This window comes from Macrobrachium nipponense, chromosome 1 (assembly GCF_015104395.2).
Source record: "Macrobrachium nipponense isolate FS-2020 chromosome 1, ASM1510439v2, whole genome shotgun sequence".
NCBI lineage: Eukaryota > Metazoa > Arthropoda > Malacostraca > Decapoda > Palaemonidae > Macrobrachium > Macrobrachium nipponense.
In genome coordinates, this window is record NC_087200.1 from 65164432 (window position 1) to 65189662 (window position 25231).

At 38.0% G+C, this 25231-nt stretch overlaps 1 protein-coding gene across 2 annotated transcripts in view; it reads right to left on the bottom strand.

Moving 5' to 3' along the window:
• LOC135219371 (uncharacterized) overlaps positions 1 to 25231 on the bottom strand; it is a 217926-nt gene that overhangs the window by 31868 nt on the left and 160827 nt on the right. For both annotated transcript variants that reach the window (XM_064256087.1, XM_064256086.1), the window contains exons 10-13: positions 19121 to 19237; positions 6720 to 6880; positions 2047 to 2203; positions 372 to 598 (exon numbers count right to left, since the gene is read on the bottom strand). In XM_064256087.1, coding sequence (XP_064112157.1) covers positions 372 to 598; positions 2047 to 2203; positions 6720 to 6880; positions 19121 to 19237 — 662 coding nt within the window. The remainder of the gene's footprint in view (positions 1 to 371; positions 599 to 2046; positions 2204 to 6719; positions 6881 to 19120; positions 19238 to 25231) is intronic.

Below are 25231 nucleotides of genomic sequence, written 5' to 3' on the forward strand. Positions count from 1 at the left end.
ATCTGACTTAACAATCTACATTAATTCAATTTGATTTAAAGCTGGCGTCACAAAGCCCAGGTTATTGATGCCGGAGCAATCTACATAAATGCTCATTGTCACTGATACAGAGTCAAAGGATAGGTCATTACACTATAGCACATTATTCACATGGTGACCAAACATATCATATGGGCGTGCAAAGCCCTTCTCCAACTAGCAGTTGGTACTGATGATGACTCAGCAAGTAAACCCATGGTACCTCCCAAACTCCTATCTTGAGCTCAAAAGAGTTGTTTAGGCTGTTTCAATTAAATATATCCAACTTAGTGGGACCTAATGCATTACAATCTACACAACTACAAAACCCAGGATACAATATCACTACTCACTTGCTCTGTAAGCAATTCCTCTGCAAGCTTGCTTTCAGAAATGGTTGTGCTGGTTTCTTTGATACTTGGTGAATAAGTAGTATCAGGTTCATTACAACTTATCTTCTTGCAAACTTCTTCAGCGCTTTTGTCACCTCGCTGCATCACTGACTCTTTACTAACCATATTTGCAGCCTTGATACCATACTTTGGAATCTGGGAAGGTCTGGAGGCAGCTGACCTCACCCCTGCAAGATTTATGATGTAAGTAGGGATGATAAGTACTAAATGCAGTAAAAGTGTTTACATAATCTGACCATAACCTTTGTGACTTTCAAGGTCACTAGAGACTCAGTTTCTACTAATTAAAATGCTTTCAGTTCAATAATTATTAGTACTTATCTTTACCATGAAACTACTTTTTATACAGTTCTTGAAAAGCTTCCTACAAACCTAGGTAGTGTCCCATGAAATTTGGTAATAGTAAAACACTCTAAAAATGCTTAGAACTGCCTGTTTTGATAGTTTAAACAAGAAAAACTCTAAAAATGCTTATACAGGCAGTTCTTGGTTATTGGCGGACTCGGTTAATGGTGATCCGGTTTTATGCCACTTGTCTAACATCATAAAATTGGCGATTTATGGCACCATAATGCAGTTATAAGCACTATAAAGCCCCAATAATAGAGTTATGGTGTCATAACAACCTAACAGAGGTGCTATTATGTAGTTACTGGTGGCATTCGCCAGATATTGGGACATAATGTGTTGAATCCATAAAAATCTTAAATATCTTTTTTATACCAAGTGCTTGTCTTTTTCTTCCTAATGATATGTTGTTTTTTTTTAACTGGCAGACCTTAAAGTTCTCTTGGTCAGGAAGTTGCATCTATGTATATTTTTTGCCTAACTTATGCAAGTTAACCAGTGATATTAACCCCCACACTCCGGGCTAATATACACTAATGTGTACACCCATGACCAGGCTAAATTTAAGGATGGCCAATTTGAAGAAGAAGAAGAAGAAGAAGAAGAAGAAGAAGAAGAAGAAGAAGAATCAACTCATCAATGAAAAGAGGAAGATAGTATATATATTCACATGTCATAAGAAAAAAAAAATTCTAATAAAATGTCTGTACCTTCCACTGGAAGTTGTAAGTGAATATTTCCCACCCTTTGCGGGTCTCTTTTCCCAATGACTGTCGTAAAAAATACGCTAACTTCACAAAGTTATAAGCATTCTTTCTAATATATTTTTTTTTTATCTTTGTCAAATTGAAATTACAGCTCAAACAATATCATGAAAGATAAGAAATAAATCCGGGAACAAATTCTTAGCACATTTATTGAAAATATTTACAACGCATTCTTGGATAGGAATTTGTGACCACATTCCCCCTAACCACCTCAAGCAAGACTGAGGGCTTCTCAGCTCACTCACACTCTTATAGGGTGATCTGAAGAGTTGCCAATAGTGATATATGTAACTAGGAACATTTTTCCACAAAATTCATTCAAACTGTACGGCGCCAAATCTTGATCGTATATCTACAATACCTGTCCACTACCCTGAAGATTTATGTGATTGTATATAGTATACAATCCCCGAGCCGTGGGGGTTAAACTTAATTACTATCACATTTTTTTATAATGATAATGTGAATACTAACCAAGCAAATACAAAACAAATTTATACCTCTATTTCCTTTGGGTTGAAGGTTAGTCTGCTCAAGTTTATACAGGTTTTTCTGGTCCTGTTTGAGTTTATAGTGTCCTCTACAGTCCACAGTTACCATTTCTAATGTGAGACCTGCTTCCTCCTCCAGTTTTTTGGCATCTTTTCTGGCATCAATCTGTTTTTATTATAGCATTAGTTAAGATGTAAAAGTGCACTCATCCTGACCTTAATGAAATTATATACAATGTACAGTAACTCCTCAACTCATTGGATACTTTAATGATAAGAACAAAATCTATAATATGGCCTACATCTGAAAATTCAACAAAACTCAAACTGAAGATAATTCAATATACTTTCTAGCCTAAATCAGACTGTTTTATACTCACATTTTAATTTCATAATGTATCACACCTAAAATGTAACTTGAAATAAAACTATCATAATAGTGAAGGTGATAAGTAAATAGGAATGATGAATTAAGGAAATACTATAAACTGTATACAGAATCTCAAAAAGCACTCCAATTAAACCACAGGTCTAAGGACAATTTCAATACTAATATTTCTTGTAATAACTTTTTTATAACCTAGAACAACAGAACACACTTATAATTCATCAATACACACTAGTTACATAGTGTAGGAAATAAAATAAAAATCAACAAGCAAAAATACAATATTAAGTTTAGCAAAATCTCTAATATCTATAAATTCTTAATTTAAAATTTTTCTCATAATCTACATGATCACTCAAAAAATGTAATAAAAATCAAAATGTAGAAGCAAATATTTGTATAATTATTATATTGAACTCTACTACGTGTTAGCTGATAAAGACAGTGAATTAGTTATATACTAAGAACAAAGGCAAAGCATGTAAACTTACCTCAACTTACTAATAATAGTGGGTAAAATCATGAGAAACAGTTTCTAATGAGACAATGAACAAAGTTATCAGTATATCCAGTAGATTTCAGTAAAAAAAAAATCTGAAAGTATTAGTAAAGTAATACATGTTCCCTACTGATCATGACTGTATCTGCTTGAAGAGCATTCTGGATGATGAAATATTGAGAACATTACTATTATAGTTCTTGCAATAGTAAATAACTCCAACAATATCTTTCTAAAATGTGTTTTTATAACATGAATGCCCATAAGGGAGCTATTTTTGGTACGAGGGCCATAGTCAAGGTCACAAAGCTAATCTTAGTATTATCTGAAAGGAACTTGACTAGTGGATAACTCAAGTGTATGAAGTATTGGCCCAGGTTGTAGTTGTGTGCATAATCTATGGGGTTTGAACCATAATTTCACCTTTTAGCACAGTTCTTACTACTTTAGTAGTATTAAAAAATACCAAATTTTAAAAGCAATATGTAGTTTTCCAAGGCATAAAAACTGCAGCGTTTCATAAATGGAGCATCCTTCCGTACAAGCCCTTGACCAGTCATGTAGTACTGACTAAAACAAGGTTGGTAACCATGTGGGGATGGGGGAGAGGGAATCCCCTTTCTTAACCAATAAATGCTACCTTTTGTCCTTCTGGTTCATATTCAGAATGAAAAACTGAAGGGAAATCATTATTTTCCTTTGTGTATATCTATGAAGGAACACTTATGATAACAACAAAGTGGTAGACACATGGACAAATGGAGGGAAAACTAAAGTTCTTCCAACTTTGTCAGTGAGATTAAAGAACTAAGAAAAGCAGTAACTTATCTGTACAGCTATGATCCCTCAAAAACTGAAAGGAAAACCTAGTAAATAAACAGTCACACCCTTTTTTATATCTTACTGAAATTAAACTGTGATAGAATGAAAAGTCTTTGCTCCCTAAGAGAGGCAATGCATGATTCACTTACACATTCAAGAATGGATACACAGGATACAGAGATATTTAAGGAATCACCTGCAATCTTTCATCTTTACAATCAGAAGTAAGAGCAATTTAAAGCAGATGCCATAAAGGTGATGGTGAACAAAATCACAATATAACTCAAAAGTGACAGGAAAATAAAACCCTTCAATTAATTATGTCTCTGAAATCTCAAACAAAATATTTAACATTATTCTTTGAGAGAGATGGGCGGTTTTGGTGCTACACTCAATTAAAAAGGGGCAATCCACTGAAGGTTAGAGAGTTCTACACTAATTTCACAGTATCCTACATTTTACTTTTCCTCCATTCCTTTTGCCTATTTCCACTCAGTTGTCCAGTTCAGGAAACTGGACAGCTGAGTGGGAAGTAGAAAAAGGAATGGATGAAAATAAAATGCAGAATACTATTCTATTCCTGAACTCTGTCATGCTGCAACTACTCGCTTCACTGGCCAACAGGAGTCTAGAACGTGGCTCATGGGGTTAGTTAAACATCTTTTCATTATCATCATCATCATGGACAATTAGATCTTTGTATATCTAACAGCCATATTAGCAACCATGGAGAGTGCAATGGGTAGTCATCAACTCAAGTCTCCAGACAATCAATCACTGACTGCAAAGGTATGTCTGCTGCTTACATGAGGTTTAAAAAGTGTTGCAACTTTGCAAATAATTTGCATCTGTGGTCAATCATTACAAGTCAGAATTCCATCTAGTCATTGTCAGTACATATGATGTCCCAAGGTTGTTACACCCTTTGGCCATGTGACCCATAGACTAGTGTTGACCTCATTTCTCCTCCCCTTCTGTATCAGGTGCTGAACCTCTCCTCTGCCTGGCTGAAAGGGTGATTCCTGACCTCTAGAAAATGGACTCCTAGACTAGACGTAGACTGAAATGGATGTTTCACTGTATTTCTGCCAATTCTGGTGGTGCGATTAAAAGGGTGGCCAGTAGATGGTCCTCCAATGGGCCCTTCCTGGTATTTTGAGTGGTCAACACAGGTTCTTTCTTGTTGTATGCTCTGTTGTGGAGTTCAAGTTCTTAGTCATGATACTGATGGGGTCACCTAAAAATAGGAGTGGGTTTATGAAATCCTTGAGCAAAGGTAGCTGATTGTCAGATTCATCAGGAAACTGTCATCAGAATATTTCCAAAATTTGCATGTTCAAAAGGCATCTCAATCATGTGCATCTCTCTCTGAACATGATATTAGCTAGAAAATAAGGAAACATATGAGCAACCAGATGAGGCTCTCCCTAATGATGGAATCAACTCCATTGGTTTGTGTATACTGAAAGGCCTGTGGTCACAAAAAGAAGAACTGGTGGCCACCAGAGCCCACTCCTGCTAGCTGGCCATTATAAGAACATCATAGGCAAACTTGGTTCGAAAAAAGGACAGCAGTAAAAGTTAGTGAATATATAATTACTTAGTGATGGTTTTCATGTCAGACAGTGGTTGGTAGGATTGAGGCAAACATATTATTCAGTAGAATCTATGTAGACCTGAGATTACATGGGATTGTTGTAACCTTTGGAGGATCCCTTGCCAACTATACAATTCCATACATTCACAAGAATGATTGCAATAACTTTGGAAGTCAGCAAATTACACTAAACGAAGGCTTCTGACTTTCTGGTCCCTTGAGGACATGCAGTGTGTACCACATTCTGAGGTTTCTGGAGTATCTGAAGGCTGAAAATCTTTCAAATTCAGTCAATTATATCATCAAAAGAAGCCTCATCCAAAGTACAGTTGTTGTACTGTGTCTTCAAGCAGGTCAACCCCCTTCAAGGTCTCACAAAATAAAGTTAAATGGAAGAAATGACAAATTTCTTGGTCTTGACAGCTGTGTGAATAGTTATAGAGCCTTCTAAGGAGTTGCTGGAACTTCCTCAATAACAGGTGAAGAAGAAAAAAAACCTCTTGCTTTCAACCATGATCCCTGCAAGTTTATGGTTATGCAACAAAGCTGTTCAGTTCATCAGAATGAAGGCAATTCACTGGTGGCAGAGCCTTTCTAAGGAAATGTTTGACCAAACAAGGGACTGGCTATCAGAATGGCTTGGGGCACATGCTCCAGAAGAATCATGGACAAAAAAATGAACATCTGTCTTGGTCTCATTAATGATGCAATTCCTGCTCTCGACAATCATAGAATAGAAGCTTTAGTGGAGCCAAAGATGCAGCTAGGAGCAAGGGCTAGCTCTGATGAAGATGCTCTACTGGGAGCTATCACACTGTAGGCTGCCACATAGGCAACTCAAGGTAGACATATGGCTGTTGACATAAGTGATATAGAAGACTGACTGAAAAGATCCCAACAAGTATGTTGCTGGAGTCCTGGCATGGTGATGTAGGGACTTGGCAGGTATAGGGGGAACAAGCATGGTTACAAAAGGGCAACTGGCTAGTTGCTGATGCTTGACTAGTAGCAAACAAGTGACTTGGCACAGTGTGTGTCAACAAGCCGGGATGTGGCTGGATAGAAGTCTGACTGGAGGTGGGGTAATAGCTGGAGATCATGGACTAGTCATGTCTGACCAGTTCAGAAGTGCTAGCACCAGGAGCTCAATTGGAGCCTAACCAATTGGGCAAACCTGTCTTGACTCATATAAGAAAAACAAATGTAAAAATGTATAAAAATATATACTATAAGAACTCTTGATTGCAAGAATGGAGTAGCTGGAGTGAATAAATCAAACACCTTTTTCATTAAAAGTAAGAAGCCAAAGCTAACTTGTCAGAGAAGCAAAGACAATGAATAAATGCTTGAGATTTTCACAAATGAATGAAACTTACTATAACTGAATCATCAAGATGGGTTGATGAAGAAAAACTAACATCTGCTTTGGGAGACCGCTTTGCAGCTCGAGTTATGTTGATCGATGACAACAATCTGGTAGGTGTAATACCATTCATGCAGTGAACTGTTCTGCGTTTGTTGCCCAGAAGACCTAATACTGTAAACAAAAAAATATTAAATTTTTTATAAAAATATCTAGCTATCATGACTGTTCATATATACATCTCAATTAATATATTAAGCTGTTATCTTCATGTTTTGCCTAATTATAAGAAGTGAAAAACAATGGCTATGGTAACTGCATTCCCTAGCTAACAATCAGAACATTGAGTTCAATTTTATGATTACTGAATTATGGTGGTGTATGTATATAAGGTTCTCAATTATGCATATATTAATCAATATAAATAAAATTTAACTGTATTAATCATTTATATATACAGTGGACCCCCCGTATTCGCGTTCTCCAGATTCGCGGACTCACACATTCGCGGATTTCTCTCGGGAATGTTTCCCTGCATTATTCGCGGAAAATTCGCGCATTCGCGGTATTTTTCTATGGTAAATATCCACAAATTCCTGGTTTTTTTGATGAATTTCATCATAAAATGCACTTTTTGTGATAAAACTATTAAAAAAACCATGTATGAAAATTTTTAGTGGGTTTTTCTTGAGTTTTAACTAACAAAATAGGCTGTTTTTAGCATTTTTATAGGGGTTCCAAACATTCGCGGGTTTTAACTATTCACAGGGGGGTCTGGTACGCATCCCCCGCGAATACGGGGGGACCACTGTATACAGTATGTATATATATATATATATATATTATATATATATATATATATATATCTATATATATATATATATATATATATATATATATATTATATAATATATATATATATATTTAATGCTAAGAATACTTACCTATATAATTTATCCAGCCCTAAATCCCCTGAAACCGCACCAAAATTTACCACATTGGCAACCCTGTTACCTCCTATTCTGTCCGCCAGTTGGCAACACTGTCATTGACAGTTACAAAACCTTCCCGTGAAAATCAGTTGTGACAGGCAGATCGTAGGGTAGGATGGGTGGGACTAGATAAATTATACAGCTAAATATTATTAATATTAATTTTATAATAAAAATTCCATATTAACCCTTAAACGCCAAAGCGGTATTTTAAAAATCATCTCCCGTAGCAGGCGGCGTTCGCGAGGAGCGCCGAAGCGGAAAAATTGTTTTTTTTTTCAAAAAATCACAGCACGCTTAGTTTTCAAGATTAAGAGTTCATTTTGGGCTCCTTTTTTTGTCATTGCCTGAAGTTTAGTATGCAACCATCATAAATGAAAAAAATTTCATTATCATATATAAATATTGGGATATATGACAGCGCAAAAAAAAATTCATATATAATTGTATACAAATTACGCTGCGAGCAAAACGGTTAAAGCTAACGAGTTAATTTTTTTCATTGTATTGTACACTAAATTGCGATCATTTTGGTATATAACAAATTGTATAAGGATCAAGGCAACAGAGAAAATATTATCACAAAATGATGCATGAATTTGTAACGGGCGGACATAAAAAAAAAGCCGTTTTCAAAAATTCACCTTAAATCGAAATATTGTGCTAGAGACTTCCTGTTTGTTGCAAAATGAAGGTAATTAATTGAATATTACTAGACTGTAAGTGTTGTAGCTTACAATTGCAGTTTTCGACCATTTCAGTCGAGTTAAAGTTGACCGAAGGACAAATTTTTTCTATTTATCGTTATTTATATGAAAATATTTCAAAACTGATAAAAGCTACAACCATGGGTTGTTTTTAGTTGTATTCTACATGAAATTGTGCACATTTTCATATATAAAACTTTATGTAACGGCTAATTTAAAATGGTGCAAACATTATGACAATCGGACAAAAAAATGGAGATTTTTTCGGAAGAGTTACCGCGCGTACGTAAGGAAAAAGTTTATTTTATAAATTCACCATAAATCGAAATATTGTGCTAGAGACTTCCAATTTGTTGCAAAATGAAGGTAAATGATTGAATATTACTAGAATGTAATAGTTTTAGCTTACAATTGCGTTTTTTACCATTTTGGTAGAGTCAAAGTTGACAACGTTGAAATTTTGGCACTTATCGTTATTTATATGAAAATATTTCAAAACTGATAAAAGCTACAACCATGGGTTATTTTTAGTTGTATTCTACATGAAATTGCACATTTTCATATATAAAACTTTATGTAACGGCTAATTTAAAATGGTGCAAACATTATTTCGGAAGGGTTACCGCGCAGACATAAGGAAAAAATTTTTTTTTTTCCCCATAAATTCACCATAAATCGAAATATTGTGCTAGAGACTTCCAATTTCTGGCAAAATAAAGGTAAATGATTGAATATTACTAGAATGTAATAGTTTTAGCTTACAATTGCGTGTTTTACCATTTCGGTCGAGACAAAGTTGACTGAAGGTTGATATTTTGGTACTTATCGTTATTTATATGAAAATATTTCAAAACTGAAAAAAGCTACAACCATGGATTGTTTTTAGTTGTATTCTACATGAAATTGCGCACAATTCCATAAATAAAACTTTATGTAACGGCTAATTTAAAATGGTGCAAACATTACGACAATTGGACGAAAAAATTTATGATTTTTTCAGAAGTTACCGCGCGGACGTAAGGAAAGTTTTTTATCATAAATTCACCATAAATCGAAATATCGTGCTAGAGACTTCCAATTTGATGCAAAATGAAGGTAAATGATTGAATATTACTAGAATATAAGAGTTTTAGCTTACAATTGCGTTTTCGACCATTTCGGTAGAGTCAAAGTTGACCAAAGGTTGAAATTTTGGCACATCGTTATTTATATATAAATATTTCAAAACTGATAAAAGCTACAACCATGAGTTGTTTTTAGTTGTATTCTACATGAAATTGCACACATTTTCATATATAATACTCCATGTAACGGCTAATATAAAATGGTGCAAAGATTATGTCAAAGTGACGAAATAATTTCCGAGATGTGTCGCTGATGTATTTAGTGCGAGAAGAAAGAAATTCGCGCTTGCGCGCCTGGGTAAAAATTGTAAACAAAACAACGCCTTGATCCGTGAGCTCCCAGCATCCCTCAAGGCGTGTGATTCAAAAGTTTCCGCCTGGTAGGCCCAAAATTATTTTTACGCGAATTTTTAAAAAACCTTTTTTATATCGACGTACCATACGTCCAATCGGCACCCAACAGACAATTTATATCGACGTTTAATACGTCCAATCGGCATTAAAGGGTTAATAAACATTACCTTAATATAATTTATCTAGCCCGATTAACCACATTGAAAAGGAGGAGGGAATCTGAGTACAATTTCCCTTTCGGGCAGAATAGGACATAAAACAATCAAAGAAATATATATCATTGGCAATTAAAAACTCAACCCAAGGTCTAAGATACTAAGAACTCAAAGTCTCCTACCATAATGCCGCTGAACTGCAGTAGTAAAGGACAAGGAGTAAGTGCATAGTCAGTCTGTCTGTACTAAAGTCAGGTGACCGACCAGGTGACCAGTCAGACGAAATGAGGACAGCAAGGCTGCACCCTGATGACTTTATCAAGCACTACAATGACACCTCCTCTCTCACGAATGTCTAGCACCAAGAGAGAGGAGCGGGTATTGACAACTCTTTCCATGAAGGATGAGTGCCTGGACTGCCTGGGTGATTCAAAGCTAAGCAAACATTGGGGGTGTATCAACGCAACCCAATGTCGCCAGCAGCGATATAGGCTCATGAGCAACTCCTGACTCAAGCTTTCTGGTGCCAAGAGAAAGGAGCGCGGAGCAAAAAGGCGACTCAGTCCCGAAGGACAAGTGCCGGCAGTCCAACCTGGTCTCATGTTAAACGATCATCGGAGGGTGTATCAACGCAACCGACTTTGTCAACAAGAAACTCAGGGCTACTAAATGTCGCCTGATCTCGCACGAGTGTCTGACTCCGAGAAAACAGGTGAGACAAAAAGTAGATGGTGAACGAGTCACCAGATGACAGCAGATAATCCATTGACTAATTCCCTATCCAGAAGGACAATGGAAGAAGCGCGAGTCGTTAGGACAAGCGAACCAGTGACTAGTCCTAGGTCGGCATCGATTTTGGGAGAAGCATTGTCGCCAGTGCCGACAACCCAGTGGCTGGTCCCGTCACACTGACAATGGAAGCAGCATGAGTTGTCAAGCAGCTAGTCCTTGTCATCAACAACACCTAAATACCAAACTGCCTAATTCCCATTATAACTAAACCAAAAACTGCCATAAGTTATAATGTAAAATAAAAATACACACACACACACACACACACACCACCCACACACATATATATTAATTCTATCTATATCTATATCTATATATATATATATATACAACAAAAAATAAATATTATACAGGTAGCAACCAAATGTAAAACAGGAAGACTACCTTATTCTCCTGTCTAACGACCTGTCCTGCCATCACCAACGGGCCCAAAGAACGAAGGTTGCCTAGAACTAGAGAAATATCCCCCAAGTAAAATGAGGCAAAAACAGAATTAGAACGCCAAGTCGCTGCCTCAAGCACCTTGGCGACTGAGACGTTCATAAAAGCTACTGGTGTAGCAACTGCTCTAATACTGTGTGCTCTCGGCACCTGGCCTTCACAGGCAGCCGAACCACCAGTTTTAACAATAAGATCTCTGAGAAATAAGGATACACCATTCTTTGATGTGTCTCTTGACATTTCGGGGTGAAACAAACAGATGACGGGGACGACCCTGAAAGTCCTTTGTCCGGCGTAAATAGCATGAGCGCGCCGTAACAGGGTAAAGAACTAATTCCTCATTTAGATTACCGACAAAGTCGACCTGCGACTTCAGCACGAAAGACCTGGGAATGGGATTATCAGACGACAAATTCGGGAAGGTATGACAAAACCATGTCTTGTCCAGATCTGGCAACCAGAAAAGAGAGTGCTTGCAGTTTACCCACCCTCTTAGCTGTAGACAGCGAGACAAGGAAGAGTGTCTTAGAAGAGAGGTCCCTAAAATTGGCCGTATTCAGAAGCTCAAACGGAGAGAACCTTAAGGCTTGAAGGACTTTATTAACGTCTCATGTCGGAGGAGAACACTGCGGACTGGGTCGAGATAGGGAAAAGGATCAAATTAAATCTCTAATGACATAAGATGAAGAGATTTCAGGGAGCATCGCCTTAAAAACATGGGAAAGCATCGACCTATAACCCTTAATGCACGAAGGTGACAGGGACCCTGTCATGATGTAAATGAACTAAAAACTCCGCTACTTTCGGTAAGGAGGTCTAGAAATTGAATCTCCTTGAGACTTACACCAACGTCTGTAAACCGACCATTTAGCCTGATAATCTACTCTGGATGATTGCTGTCTGGCAAGAGCCAACTGTTGCGCCACTCTGGAGGAGAATCCTTCGTGCTTGGAGAATCTTCTGACAGTCTCCAGGCATGAAGATGAAGCATGTGGAGCCTCTGATGGAACCGATGAAAATGGGTTTGTTTGAGAAGATCTGGTCTCTCTGACAGACGAATGGGGGGCTCCACCAGAGCTTCCAGTAGTTCGGGAAACCACTCCTTCTGTGGCCAGAAGGGGGCAATCAAGGTGAGATCCAGATGCTTGGTTGCCCTCACTTTGTTGAGGACTGACCTCACCACAGCGAGCGGAGGAAATGCATAGCTTGAAGGCCCTCCTAGTCCTGCAAAAGTGTGTCTGTCCCGGCACTCTGAGGAGTCTGGTAAGGGGCGAAGAAGATCTGGCACCGAAAATTCAGTGGGGTGGCAAACAGATCGACTGTGACAGGCCACTTCTTCCTGAGGCTGTCGAAGACTTCTTGGCAAAGTGTCTATTCTGACCCTTGAACTTCGTTCGGTCTCAACAAGGCGTCTGCTAAGATGTGATGGCCCAGGATAAACTGAGGGACCAACGTAATCCCCCTGTCTTCTGCCCAACACAGGATTGATCGCGCTTCTTGAGTGAGAAGGTCCGACTGTGTGTCACCTTGGTTTCTTAAGTACGAGACTGCTGTGGTGTTGTCGACGAAGATCGCGACAACCGACTCCAACAGTTGATCCTGAAATGAAAGAAGGCCTAGGTACACTGCCCTTAGTTCCCTACAATTTATTGACATGATCCTCTTCTCTTCCTCTGACCAAAGGCCTTGATCCGAGGCGTCTGACCAAAACATTAGGTCTGGTGGAACTGAAAGAAATGTCCCTGACTTGAGGCAGTGAACTGGCATCCACCAACATTCCTTCCGACATTAAGGAGAGGAGGTGACTATCGTATCCTCGGACTCGAAATCCCACGACTAGCGAAGTGTCGACTGAAGGGACCTCATTCTGAGATGACCTCCGGGAACCAGTTGGATGAGGGATGACAAATGGCCCAGGAGAGTCCTCTAAAGGGAAACTGGCTGCATTACGGAGGACTAAAATTCTTTGACCAGACTTAGAAGCTTGTCTATCCATTTCGGAGCGGGAGAAGCCCTCAAAATCTGGGAATTCAAAACAATCCCCAGATAAGTCATGATCTGGCAAGGGATTAGACTGGACTTGTCGAAGTTGACACGAATGCCCAACTCGACACAAAGAGACAGAACTATCTCCCTCGACCGGAGACATTTCTCTCGAGATTCGGCCTGGACTAGCCAATCATCCAGATACCGAAGCATCCTTACGTTTAACTGATGCAGAATAGCCGAAACCGGAGCCGTCACCTGAGAAAAGACCTGTGGAGCAGCGGTGAGGCCGAAACAAAGGGTCTTGAGCTGAAAAACTCCTGAGTCCGTGAAAAACGAAGGTAAGGTCTGCTCTTCGGATGGATGGGGATTTGCAGATAAGCATCCTGCAGATCGATGGAAATCATCCAGTCCCCCATCCTGACGGATGAAAGAACAGTCTGAACCGTCTCCATCCAGAACTTGGACTTTAGAATGAACTTGTTCAAGACCGAAAGATCTATGATGGGGCGCCAAGCACCCGAGGCCTTTAGAACTACAAACACCCTTGAGTAAAATCATGGAGAAGGAGGAGCTTGCTCTATGGCATCCTTCTCCAAGAGAGCTGAAAGCTCCTTCTCCAAGGCTTGACCCTGGATTGAGTGAGGGGAATAACTGCTGAACTCGAGAGGACAATTGGAAAGTGGAGGCCTCGAAACAAAAGGGATCTCATAACCTACCTTCAGGACCTCCACTACCCAAGCATCCACTGCTCTCTCCTGCCAAGCTGACCAATGGCGAGAGAGACAAGCTCCTACTGCGGTCTCCGGGCGAGGTAATGACTCCTACTTCCAAAAATTCTTACGCAGAGACAAAGAAGAAGAAGAGGGTCCTCCTGGAGGTTGAGCTCTTCCCCTGCCCTTAGAGCCATGCCAAGAACCTATCCCGCATTTCAAAGAGTGAGTACCAGAGGAGGAAGCTGAGGCGCCAGAAACCTGAGATGTTCTCTGGAAAAACGAGCCAGAAGGAGGAGGATGTTGGGCTGAAGCAGAAGGCACGGATCTGGCACTAAACTTATGCTTACTCCTTGAAGGAACGGGAGAAAGACCAGAGGAAAAAGCCCTTGATAAGGCCCAGTGAGCTTGGGAAGAGGCATCACTTTGATGTTTCTTCAAAACCTCAGAAAGCACAGACATATCAAATAGGGAATTGCCAAAAGGAGAAAAGGACAACAAACGGTTTCTCTGAATCTCAGATACAGAGGAGGGTAACTGTGACAAATAAAGGCTATGCCTTAGAGAAACAAGAAAGGCCTGCATTGAAGCGGCAAGCTCGTTCTGATGTACAGAAGCGATTGAAATAGACAAGCAGAATTTCTCAAAAAGAGGAGCATCGGGAGGAAAAAACCTGGAGTCCTTGATATACATTAAAAGACCTCCGAGGACCCACATATTGAAGGATTGAGCTTCTTGTAAGGAGCTCATAACAGACTCCATGGCAATAAAGTCTTCGATTGAGACCGAGACTGAAGCCTTGAAAGCAAAGGTTGACCCGAAAGTCGGACAAAATCAGGATTTGGTTTGGGGGGTCGAGAGAATGAAGTATCATCCGCCACCTGATAAACTCCTCTCCGATGTCGTAGAAGAGAGGAGAGCTTCCTCTTCCCTTCCCCGATCACCTTTGAAAGTTTAGCGGCGACGTCCGCCCTCACTCTCGCGAACCTCTGAGCAAAGGGAAAGCATAAAAATTCCCGTGACCAGGAAGGACCATCAAGAAAAATCCCTTCTGTAATACAACGAGGCGGAGGCTGCTTCTGCTCTTTAGGCCTCGCCTGAGGAAGAAAAATCAAAATTAAATAAAAAAGTTTCTTGAACTCGACATCATGACCATCGTTCAAAGGAACATCAATATCACACGAATCCACGTCATCATCATCACCATCGTCAGATCCTAACTGAGAAACTTCCCCTGAAGTAAGATCCTGACGACTAGCTATCTTAGGTCTAACACTAACACCCCTCCCCCCTTCTCCTAAATAAGCGTCCTTTGGCACTGTTACGGGACTAACAGGGGACACATTGGGTAAAGAATCATCAGGCACCTGCCCGGACCAGATCCCCCCTAGGCCTTCGCTACGACGGGGTTCACAAGCCGAGGTATCTGTCGCACCATTACCCATGGTGCTGTCGACAGGTACCTGACGAGGAGCTGAAAATGAATCTAAAAGAGTTAGACATTCTAGTAAAAGCTTCTTCAAAATTCTCTGACAGCTTGTTAAACTTGGCTGAAATGTCTCTATCTAGACTAAGCTGTAATTTTTCAAATTTCTGTTTCCAACTAGTTTCCATCGCCAAAAAGTTTGAATCAACATCAGAAACGACTTCACTATTTACCGGTTGTACAGGTGGCAAAGCATCAATTAATTCGGAATCTGAATCACACGTTACCGAAACCGAAGAGCCAGAACCATGAGCGCACAAATCAAGGAAATCATTAGATACAGGTCTAGCTACCGATTTCTTTTTCTCCTTAATCAATCTGTTATGCTGCAAGATTCTTTGATGTTTCATATAAGTCATCATGTCTTCGTCAGACCAAGGCTTACATAAGTCACAACGAGAAGTCAAGTCACAAACCTGTCCACGACAAAGGCTACAAATGTCATGGGGTTCATACTCCCTGCTACTCATCCTTGTCCCACACGCTGGGCTATTCCTGATGTTGCTGGCAGAAGGAAGCATCGAATTATCTAGGCTATCCATTGGACTGTTGGGCAGGTCACGTAATTCCGGGTCGCAAAAGTTCGTAATATAATATAAATCCCACAATGGAAATAAAAGTTAATTCACTATTTCGTGGATGTAATACGTGAGTGGTAATTAAAAAAGTTGCATTAACAATTAATGAGAACTTTAAAGGCACAAAAAGGTTTAAGAAATTTATAAAGAGCGGCCGTGATGTAAACAGCACGGGAGCTCGTTAACAACTGATTTTCAAGGGAAGGTTTTGTATCAACGAGTGCTGCCAACTGGCAGACAGAATAGGAGGTAACAGGGTTGCCAATGTGGTAAATTTTGGTGCAGTTTTTGGGGATTTAGGGCTAGATAAATCATTAAGGTAATGTTCATTAATATATTATATATTATATATATAATATATATATATATATATATATATATAGATATATAATATATATATATATATATATAATATATATATATATATATATCATGATTTTACGCTACAGATGCTGTAAGCAGTAAGAATTACCAACCTTTATCCTGCTGGTACTGAAAATGTACATGATGATGGATGGTACTAGAGATTAATTTACTACATGCATACATTTCGTGTGTGCTTATGTTATCTATGACTGACTTTACTTTGACTTTTGTTTGCTTTTTATACTTTCATGTTTTCTACTAAAACTCACAAACTTAATGATCCATAAACAATCTCTAAGGAACAGGACAAATAGGTGTACCTACATACAGATATCCTTTATACATTTTTCTTTAAGACGTTATTGGTACAATTATGCTATTATATATTGAATCACTTCACAAAATATGAAAATTGGAATCTGTATCCATATTATCAGAAGTAAAAAATAAAACTGCATGGAAAAACCTTGTTTTATGCAGGTTTTAAGTGTTTTGTTTGCATCATTATGAAATATTTATTATGTTTCAATATGAGCAGTCCTGATCAACCGTTTCAACAGAGTACAGTGGACCCCATATTCGTGCTCTCAACATTCGTGGACTCATGTTTGTGGATTTCTCTATGGACCAAATCCACCCATTATTTGCTGGAAATCTGCGTATTTGCGGTATTTTTTGAGAAATATCCGTAAATTACTGTATTTTCACATCAATTTCATGATTAAATGCACTTTTTGTGATAAAACTATTTAAAAAATCAGATATGTATAAGCATTTTTTAGGGTTTTTCCTAAGTTCGAACTAACAAAATATAGGAAGTTTTACGCGTTTTTACACAGGTTTTAATTATTCGCGGATTCTAGCTATCTGTGTGTGGGGGGAGGTCTGGAATGCATATCCCACGAATACAGGGGGTCCACTGTATCATGCATATTGTTATTTTACGCAATAATATGTGAGTGGAGTTTGGCTTATCTAATGTTATCAGATTATCATCTTTTTAAAGACCTTTCTGTTAAAAGAGAAAATTTTATTTCGAGTTAGCAAATGAAATACATCAAAAACATTATATAATTCATAGCCTCCTTAAATTAAATGCATTTCACTTGACCAAAGGGTGGTGAAATGCAATGAAGTGTGTGGTTCAGCTGGCACGCCTGGAACACCGAATTTTGAGGAGACTGGTGTATTAACACAATAACTTATAAATCATACACATGCCCATTTTCTTTTTAACATCATAAACAAAGTCAAATTGACAGAATATTTTTATAAATATGAAGAAGTCAGACATATCAAATAAGGAAACTTGGAATATTCTTTTTATTTCTTTTTTTACAAATGAATAGTTTAATGGGAGTCCCATAGGACTAATGAATGCAAAGTGGTAATGACGCGTGAATAGAGTTATCAGTGCTTTTGGGAGTTACACTAAACATCAGGTTGTGAATAACATTCAAAAGCTGAAACTGACAAGATAACCCCCCACTTTTACTAATTAGTATATGGGATAAACATAATTTACTGTTGTTTTTCTTTGTGTTTGAAATAATATATAAGCAGTCCCCGGTTATCGGCCGGGGTTTTGTGCTTAGCGGGGTGCTGGTAAGCGAAAACTGCCAATAACCGAAACTCAGCCATTTATGATGCTTATAGCACCAAGTTTCGGTTAATGGCACCTCTGTTAGGTATGCTATGGCACAATAACTCTATTTGATAACCGAAACTTGGCCTGTTACGGCGCTATAAATCGCCTGTTTTATACGCTAGACAATTGCCACAAAATCGGATCACCATTAACCGAGTCCGCTGATAACCGGGGACTGCCTGTATTAACTTTTTCTTTAGATATTGTAATTTCATTATAATCTAAAGCATTTATGAATTGAGATTTTTCTACTAAATGAAATTTTTTAATATTACGTTTCAACCTCTCACACACTACAGACATTATAATATATGGAAATAGTACATTATGTACTACTTTTGTTTTTCTGTTTTCCCTAATTATGGAGAGTATAAACATTTTTCTCTCAAGAAGTAACTAATTCAGTCCACAACCATATGCTTTCAGAATTAGGTCAAAATTGAGAAGGCCATTCAGTACTGAAATGATCAATGATATACTTGCATAACAGGTGCAAAAAAAAAAAAAAAAAAAAAAAAAAAAAAAAAAGTGAAAATTTGATAGCATATAAAACCTATTAACAAAAGTAATACTGTAAATTATATGATACCTATCAAGGATCAGTAGGCCTAGCCATACATTCATAGGTTAATATTCATCTTTCTATATTTTGTATACAATAAATAAACAAAAGGTAATAAATAGTTTTGTTTATCACTCTGTATATGCAAAACATATGCAAATTCTCTGTGGTAAAATAAAAACCCTCTCCAGATCCCCCCAAAAAATGATGTAAGCTGAAGCACAAAAAAATTCCGTTCTTAAAAAAAACAAGCATAACCAATAAAAGAACAATAATGATTTAAATTTCCTTTATATGAGAGTAATATATAGCTAGGATAAGCTTAATATCAATTTGCTAGTTACTGAAAAACTGTCACCACAGTTGCCAGATACCACTTGATGTACATAGCTATTGCCCTTATGACAGAAACATTAAGAAAACTGGTGCAATACCTTAGAATGTGAGACTGTACCATACAGTAATCAATCCTGACCAAAGATGCTTGTAGGCTATAAAGAGAATAATTACCTGGAGTAAGGTGCAGTGGTAATAATTTTTTGCTCTTGTGAGCACTAACTGGTGTGTTCACTGGGGTGTTGACTAAACTCAAAGGTGGTGTTGGTGGACACAGTTGAAGTTTCCCTTCTGCAAGAAAAATAAGTTAAAATATAAAAATTTTCCATCTTCTTTTTATACAATAGTAAAAACTATTCTTTAAAACTGATTTTTTTATGCAAACACATCACTTAAATATCACAGCTCATTTACTGGACATACAAACACATGCTCCCACCTTGTCACCAGCACATCCAAGTCTAAAACTGGTGTCTGAGATCGTAAAAGCATTCCAGGTGTTATATAAATTAATGCTAGAGATCGTCCAGTAGAAATTGACATAAAAATGACCTAACCCAGACATTTTGTATAACAGGCAAATTTTTGCACAGAATCCTTTGTCTGGGTGCATATGAACACCAAAACGAATTCAACCAAAATCAACCTTGGGGAAACCTGTTTTTAGGCCAAAAACCAAAATGGCCACTCAATTTACCTGAAAGATAAAAAAGTTATGCACTGGCCAGCACAATGTATCAGAATTCATGTTTGAGAAGGTTTACTTTAAGGGGGTCGGCTGGTACCCCTATATATGAGGGTACAGGGCGATAAACACCAAGTCATGATAAAATTCAAGGACCATCGTATGGCAATGGAGAATGCGTATACAAAATATTTCGTCAAAATTCCTCTTCCTTTCGTAGTTACAGGGTAATTGTAAACATGACTCAATAAGCCAAAAACATTGATCCGTACAAGAAAATGCAATATTTCTTGTTATCATAAATTTTGATAATTATTGTCAAACAAATTGTGAGCAATGGCCTCTGTAGAGATTCCATAAGTAGCAAGAGGGAAGGTTCTCAGCTTACCACCCTTCAGTGTGAGAAGAAACTTAATAGAGGATGCACATTCAAGTTTCACCTTGACATTCACTTGCTTTTACGTCTGTTTATCTTTGTTTCGGCAAGAATTTCATCATGCCAAAGAGGAAAAGACAAGCAAAACATCTTGCTAACATACAGAAAAAGAAAATTAGCTCCAATATGAGTTCAGAAGATCATAATATCCGCAATATTAGTAGTGCCCCAGGCTACGGTCTTTGAGCAAAGGGATCCTCATTTATGATAAATAACAGTTTTGGTTTATCAATACCCAAAAAGGAATATGAAATTCACAATAATCATGATTTATTAACAATGTGTTTGTAAAAAGAGTAAACGTTCGAGTTTCACCTCTGACATTCTCTTGCTTTTACATCTGTTAATCTTTGTTTTAGTACAAATTTCATCATGCCAAAGAGGAAAAGACAAGGAAAACACCTTGCTAACATACAGAAGAAGAAAATTTATTCTGATAAGCCGAGTTAGTGAAGGAGAGAGAGTTGCATAGGAAGGAGTGCCCTGTCTCGCCTGACACAGTGCCCTAGGCTACGATCTATGAGCAAAGGGATCTTCATTTATGATTAAATTATGATAAATATCATAGTTTTGGTTTATCAATACCAAAAAAGAAATATAAAATTCATAATAATCTTGATTTATTAACACTGTCCTTGTAAAAATACAAAGAAAAACTTTGAAGGCCCATATCTCAAAATTACACTTATTGACCTTCAAATTCTATCTCCCTTAGTTTTAAAGCTATAGCATTGAAATTTGGCATATAACTTAGAAATACATTATAGAACAATCAAATGAAGCTCTATTCCCATTTTTTTCCAGTTTTTTTTCTTAATTTTTTTTCCTGATTTATAGGGTTTATTTTTTTACCATAATTAAAAAATTCATATCTAGCAAATAATGGCTTTTAGGAAAAAAAAAAAACTTCATTTGATTGGAGGTCTACATTAGGTCTATATATGGTAGTAATCCCAGGTCTTAATATTAAGTATCAAGGGAGGAGATAGAATTTGAAAAATGGTTATTTTTGGGATAAATCGCCCTGGTGTCACAAAACCAAAGGTCAGAGGCAAAAATCATACGTGATTTGGAGATGTCCCAAGTCACCTTATTAAGTGGTGTGAGTGTCAAAGCCCTGCCCTTAAAAAGTGACATTAGCTGGCCAGCCCCCTTAAGTACATAAAGATCCTAAACTCAATTTCCAACATGGCTGCCATCAGAATGGCTCTTCATTACAGACTTGAAGATAACCCAGTATTCGCACACTTGCTCATATCATCACAAGTCAAATGGTCTGTAACACTTATCAGACCTGTTAACACTTTCACTGTAATATTGTACACATACGTATTTGTATTTGTTAAGGATGAAATGGAAATAGGTTTTAAAAAGGGAATAAAATGGAGAATCCCATATGGAAAATATCATCTGAGCTGGTATCAGACTCCACACTTGAGGAACAAATGCTAGAACATGCCAGTCAGTATGTGTATAATGAAGTCCTACTAATCACTCCTTTCTATATATATCCAACCATTAGTGCATGTCTCCAGAGCTTACATTGTCACCCTTTTGTTTGCAAATCCCAGGTTAATATATATTGTGTGTTTCACCTTGTTTTGGGGTTGTGGCAATAGCATGTCAAGGTTGATATGAAAATCACTCACTATAGCTTGGGAATTAATGAGCCTTGGTATATATTTTGAATAATCATTGTCAGTAATTGTGAGGAGAAATGACAAACTCTTTTGAAGTGGAACTTGGTCAGACATGACCGTCGAACAATGTCTGATGAGAGCTGGGAAAACACAGGGAGACCTAATTAACATCTCACACAAAGAGGCAGCAAAGACAAAGTGGCTCCTCCCTGCCCATGTCGTGGCCCAGTTCATAGATGCCCTACGTTGTTTGACCAACACATTTTAACTGGGACCTGGTCAGGACAACATTGAGATGTTCATCCAGGGAACATCAAGCAAGACTTGAAGGATCTAAAGACTTTCACAAAGTTCTCTAAAAGTCATAACCCTTTTGTAAGCAAGGATGTAAATAAGCTTATCAAAATTGCAACAAGAATTATTGCTGATGAAAGGGTGAATGTTGATGTAGCTGTTACCATTGGGAGGAGGATCCAGGATACTCTGGATGACAAGCAGCATGGGGAAATTTTTTTGAAAAGATCTCATCAGGCAACAACTTTCGCAGCATTGCACAAGCCACTGAAGGATGAAAGTGACAGCATCCGCATGTCATCTAGTGAACAATACCAAAGGCTGCTGGCCTCTCTTTCATGATGATAGGAGTATGAGCAAATCACAGAAATTGCAGCTTGCAAAACATCTGATTCAGATGAATCCAGAGGTTTGCACCAATAATTACAACAAATCAGTTCTAAAAGTCATTGATGGGTGTGTGCTCATCCATCAGATACCTTGGCCTAAGGTTGGAACTATGGGAATTTAAAGTGAACTCTTCATATCAGTTGTTAAACATGGAAGGGATGAGCAAGTATTTACCTGGGTAATATTTGACAGCTATGAAATCAAAACAACCAAAGATCCTGAACAAAAGTGCAGAAAACTCTACCCTGCACAAGCTCTAAACATTTTGGTGAGTGTGCAAACACCAGTGCAATGAAACAAGACAGCCTTTCTTGCCAATATGAAGAATAAGCAAAATTTCATCAAACTACTAGGAACACTTCGTAAGGAGATTGGTATTCCTGGAAAGCATGCTGCTGAAGAAGGCGATGCACATAGTCATTGTCCACAAGGTTCTTCAGCTAGCACAGGAATACAGAGGTTTGTGTCCAGGCTGAGGATACAGACATTTTGATACTCCTCTTGTACCACCTCCAAGAAATGACAACCATCTTCATGGCAACAAGACAACATACAATAGCTATTCACAGCCTCCATCAGTCTTCGGAAAGATGTGAAAGAGCTTGTTATTTGTGCATGCTATGTCTGGCTGATACCACCTCAGCATTCTTTAGAATGGGCAAACTGAAAACATTTAATATTATCGCATCATCAGCTGAAGTGCGACAACAAATGAAGTTATTTGGGGACATATCAGCTGATAAGAAAATCATTGGCAATGTGAGAGAGATGTTTGTGGTCTGAATGGTGGTGCATGGGACAAAAACTTGACTTTTAACATGATGCGCTACCTGAATGTAATTTCTCCCGAGTATGTCCCAGTGAAGCGCATGCCACCCACAGGTAGAGCCTGCCACTTTCACTCTTTAAGGGTGAATCATCAAGTGAGCACATGGAAGCACTTGAGCCCAGTACTGCAAAAGGAGGAATATGACTTCAACATTGAAAATGGGTTGGTTGTACCAATTATCACTGATATAGAGCCTGCACCACCAGATCTCGTACAGCAGTCTTGTCCAAACATTTTCGCCTATTGTACCCTTTATTATCTTCTCCTACTATTACGTAACACCCGTCGCCCACCATGGCTGACCAAACTCAGTTTTATTTAGGATAATCATGCAAATAGTATATTATGAAAACACTGATTTATAGGAGTGTTGGTCAATAAATTCAAGTTTATTACACAAATAAAAATGATGATTTAATAACAAAATGCTTGAAAATTACTTACACAACTTAATGTGAGATATGAGGCTGATGTTCACTGATGGGATGTTTCTGTTGTGTGTGTGCGCGCGTGTGTTCCTTGTTTGTTCACGTACCCTCATGATCTATGCTGCGTACCCCCAGGGGTACGCGGACCCCAGTTTGGACAACACTGTCATACAGGATATTTGCTGTTCATGCAACAGCACCAAGCGCCAATGTGTTCCCCGCAGCTGTGCCCGAAAAGGTATGCCATGCAGCATTCATTGCCAATGTAGTGTGCAGTGTGAAAACAGATCCAAACTACTTGAGAGCTTTCAAGACACTGATGACAATGTTTTAGAATGCACTTAATCTCATACTTTCATTCATAGTCAATTGATAGACACTTCTGCCACAGAAGTCATAAGTTTCAGGTCATGAAACATGACAATGGTATTTTCCCCCTAGCAATATTGCTACTAACTGATGATGTTATGTTGAAAGCTTTGATGCATATTGCAAGTTTAATAACTGGTGTGACTGAATAACCGTAACATGCTGAACTCTTGTCTCATAGAGTTTATTTGCTTTTTATTATAATCATAGCTTGACAGCAAGGATTCTCTTTTATGATGTTGTACTTAATGGTGTACCCAATACTTTGTGCTGTTCTTGTTTCACAAAAAGGATAAACACTTCATTATATTATCCTCATGAAAAGGAGGACGTGTATATAATTTTTACTATGCCGATGGCCTTCATTTTGCACTTACCTTTAGAATTATGATGTTCAAAGATGTTTTTGAACCCAATAAATAGTCCTTCACATGCCTCTGTATTATTTTGTTGGTTATTTGTTCTCAGAAATTGATAGTTAATGAATAATATTATACAGTGCTGGAAATTCCTTATTATCCTGACGAGGACACCCATTTTGGATTTTGGCCTAGAAAACACATTTCCCCAAGTTTGATTTTGGTTGAATTTTTTTTACACATATTTGGCATCAGAATGAAGTGTTTAACACAAAAAACCAACTGATATACAAAATGTCTGGGTCCATGTCAATTTCTACTGGACTAACAGAGAAAATGCTCAAAATAACTTTGTAGTTATGAGTTTACATAAAAAACCCATTTTAGATTTAAATTTCATTAATTTTATCACATTCATCATTTTACAATAGCCTAGGTAGCTATTTAGGTGGGACAACTCATATCAGTCCCAAATTATAGTCAGGGCCTTTGGAACCATGAGACCAGTGAAATTAGATATCAACTGGCCCAAAAGTTTCAAGGTTAACCAGAGCTCATCAGGGTCATGAATGAAGTAATATGTCCTCATAAAAATCCATAGTTAAGGAGAAGGTAAAGGATCTAACTGCAAAGGCTGTTCTGATCATTCCAGAAAGTTGTTCAGGCTGCAAAATATGAAGACTGCAAGAAAATCAGCTTCTACCTAGAAGCAGGTATGGCATCTCTGGACACCATATAGAAATTCATGGGGTAAGAATATTGACAAGAGTAAGTATTCTATGCCGATAAAATTGCTTTGTTTGAAGACACTGATCATACTGTTTTGTGCTAAAGCTACTGGGTTTATGATCAGGG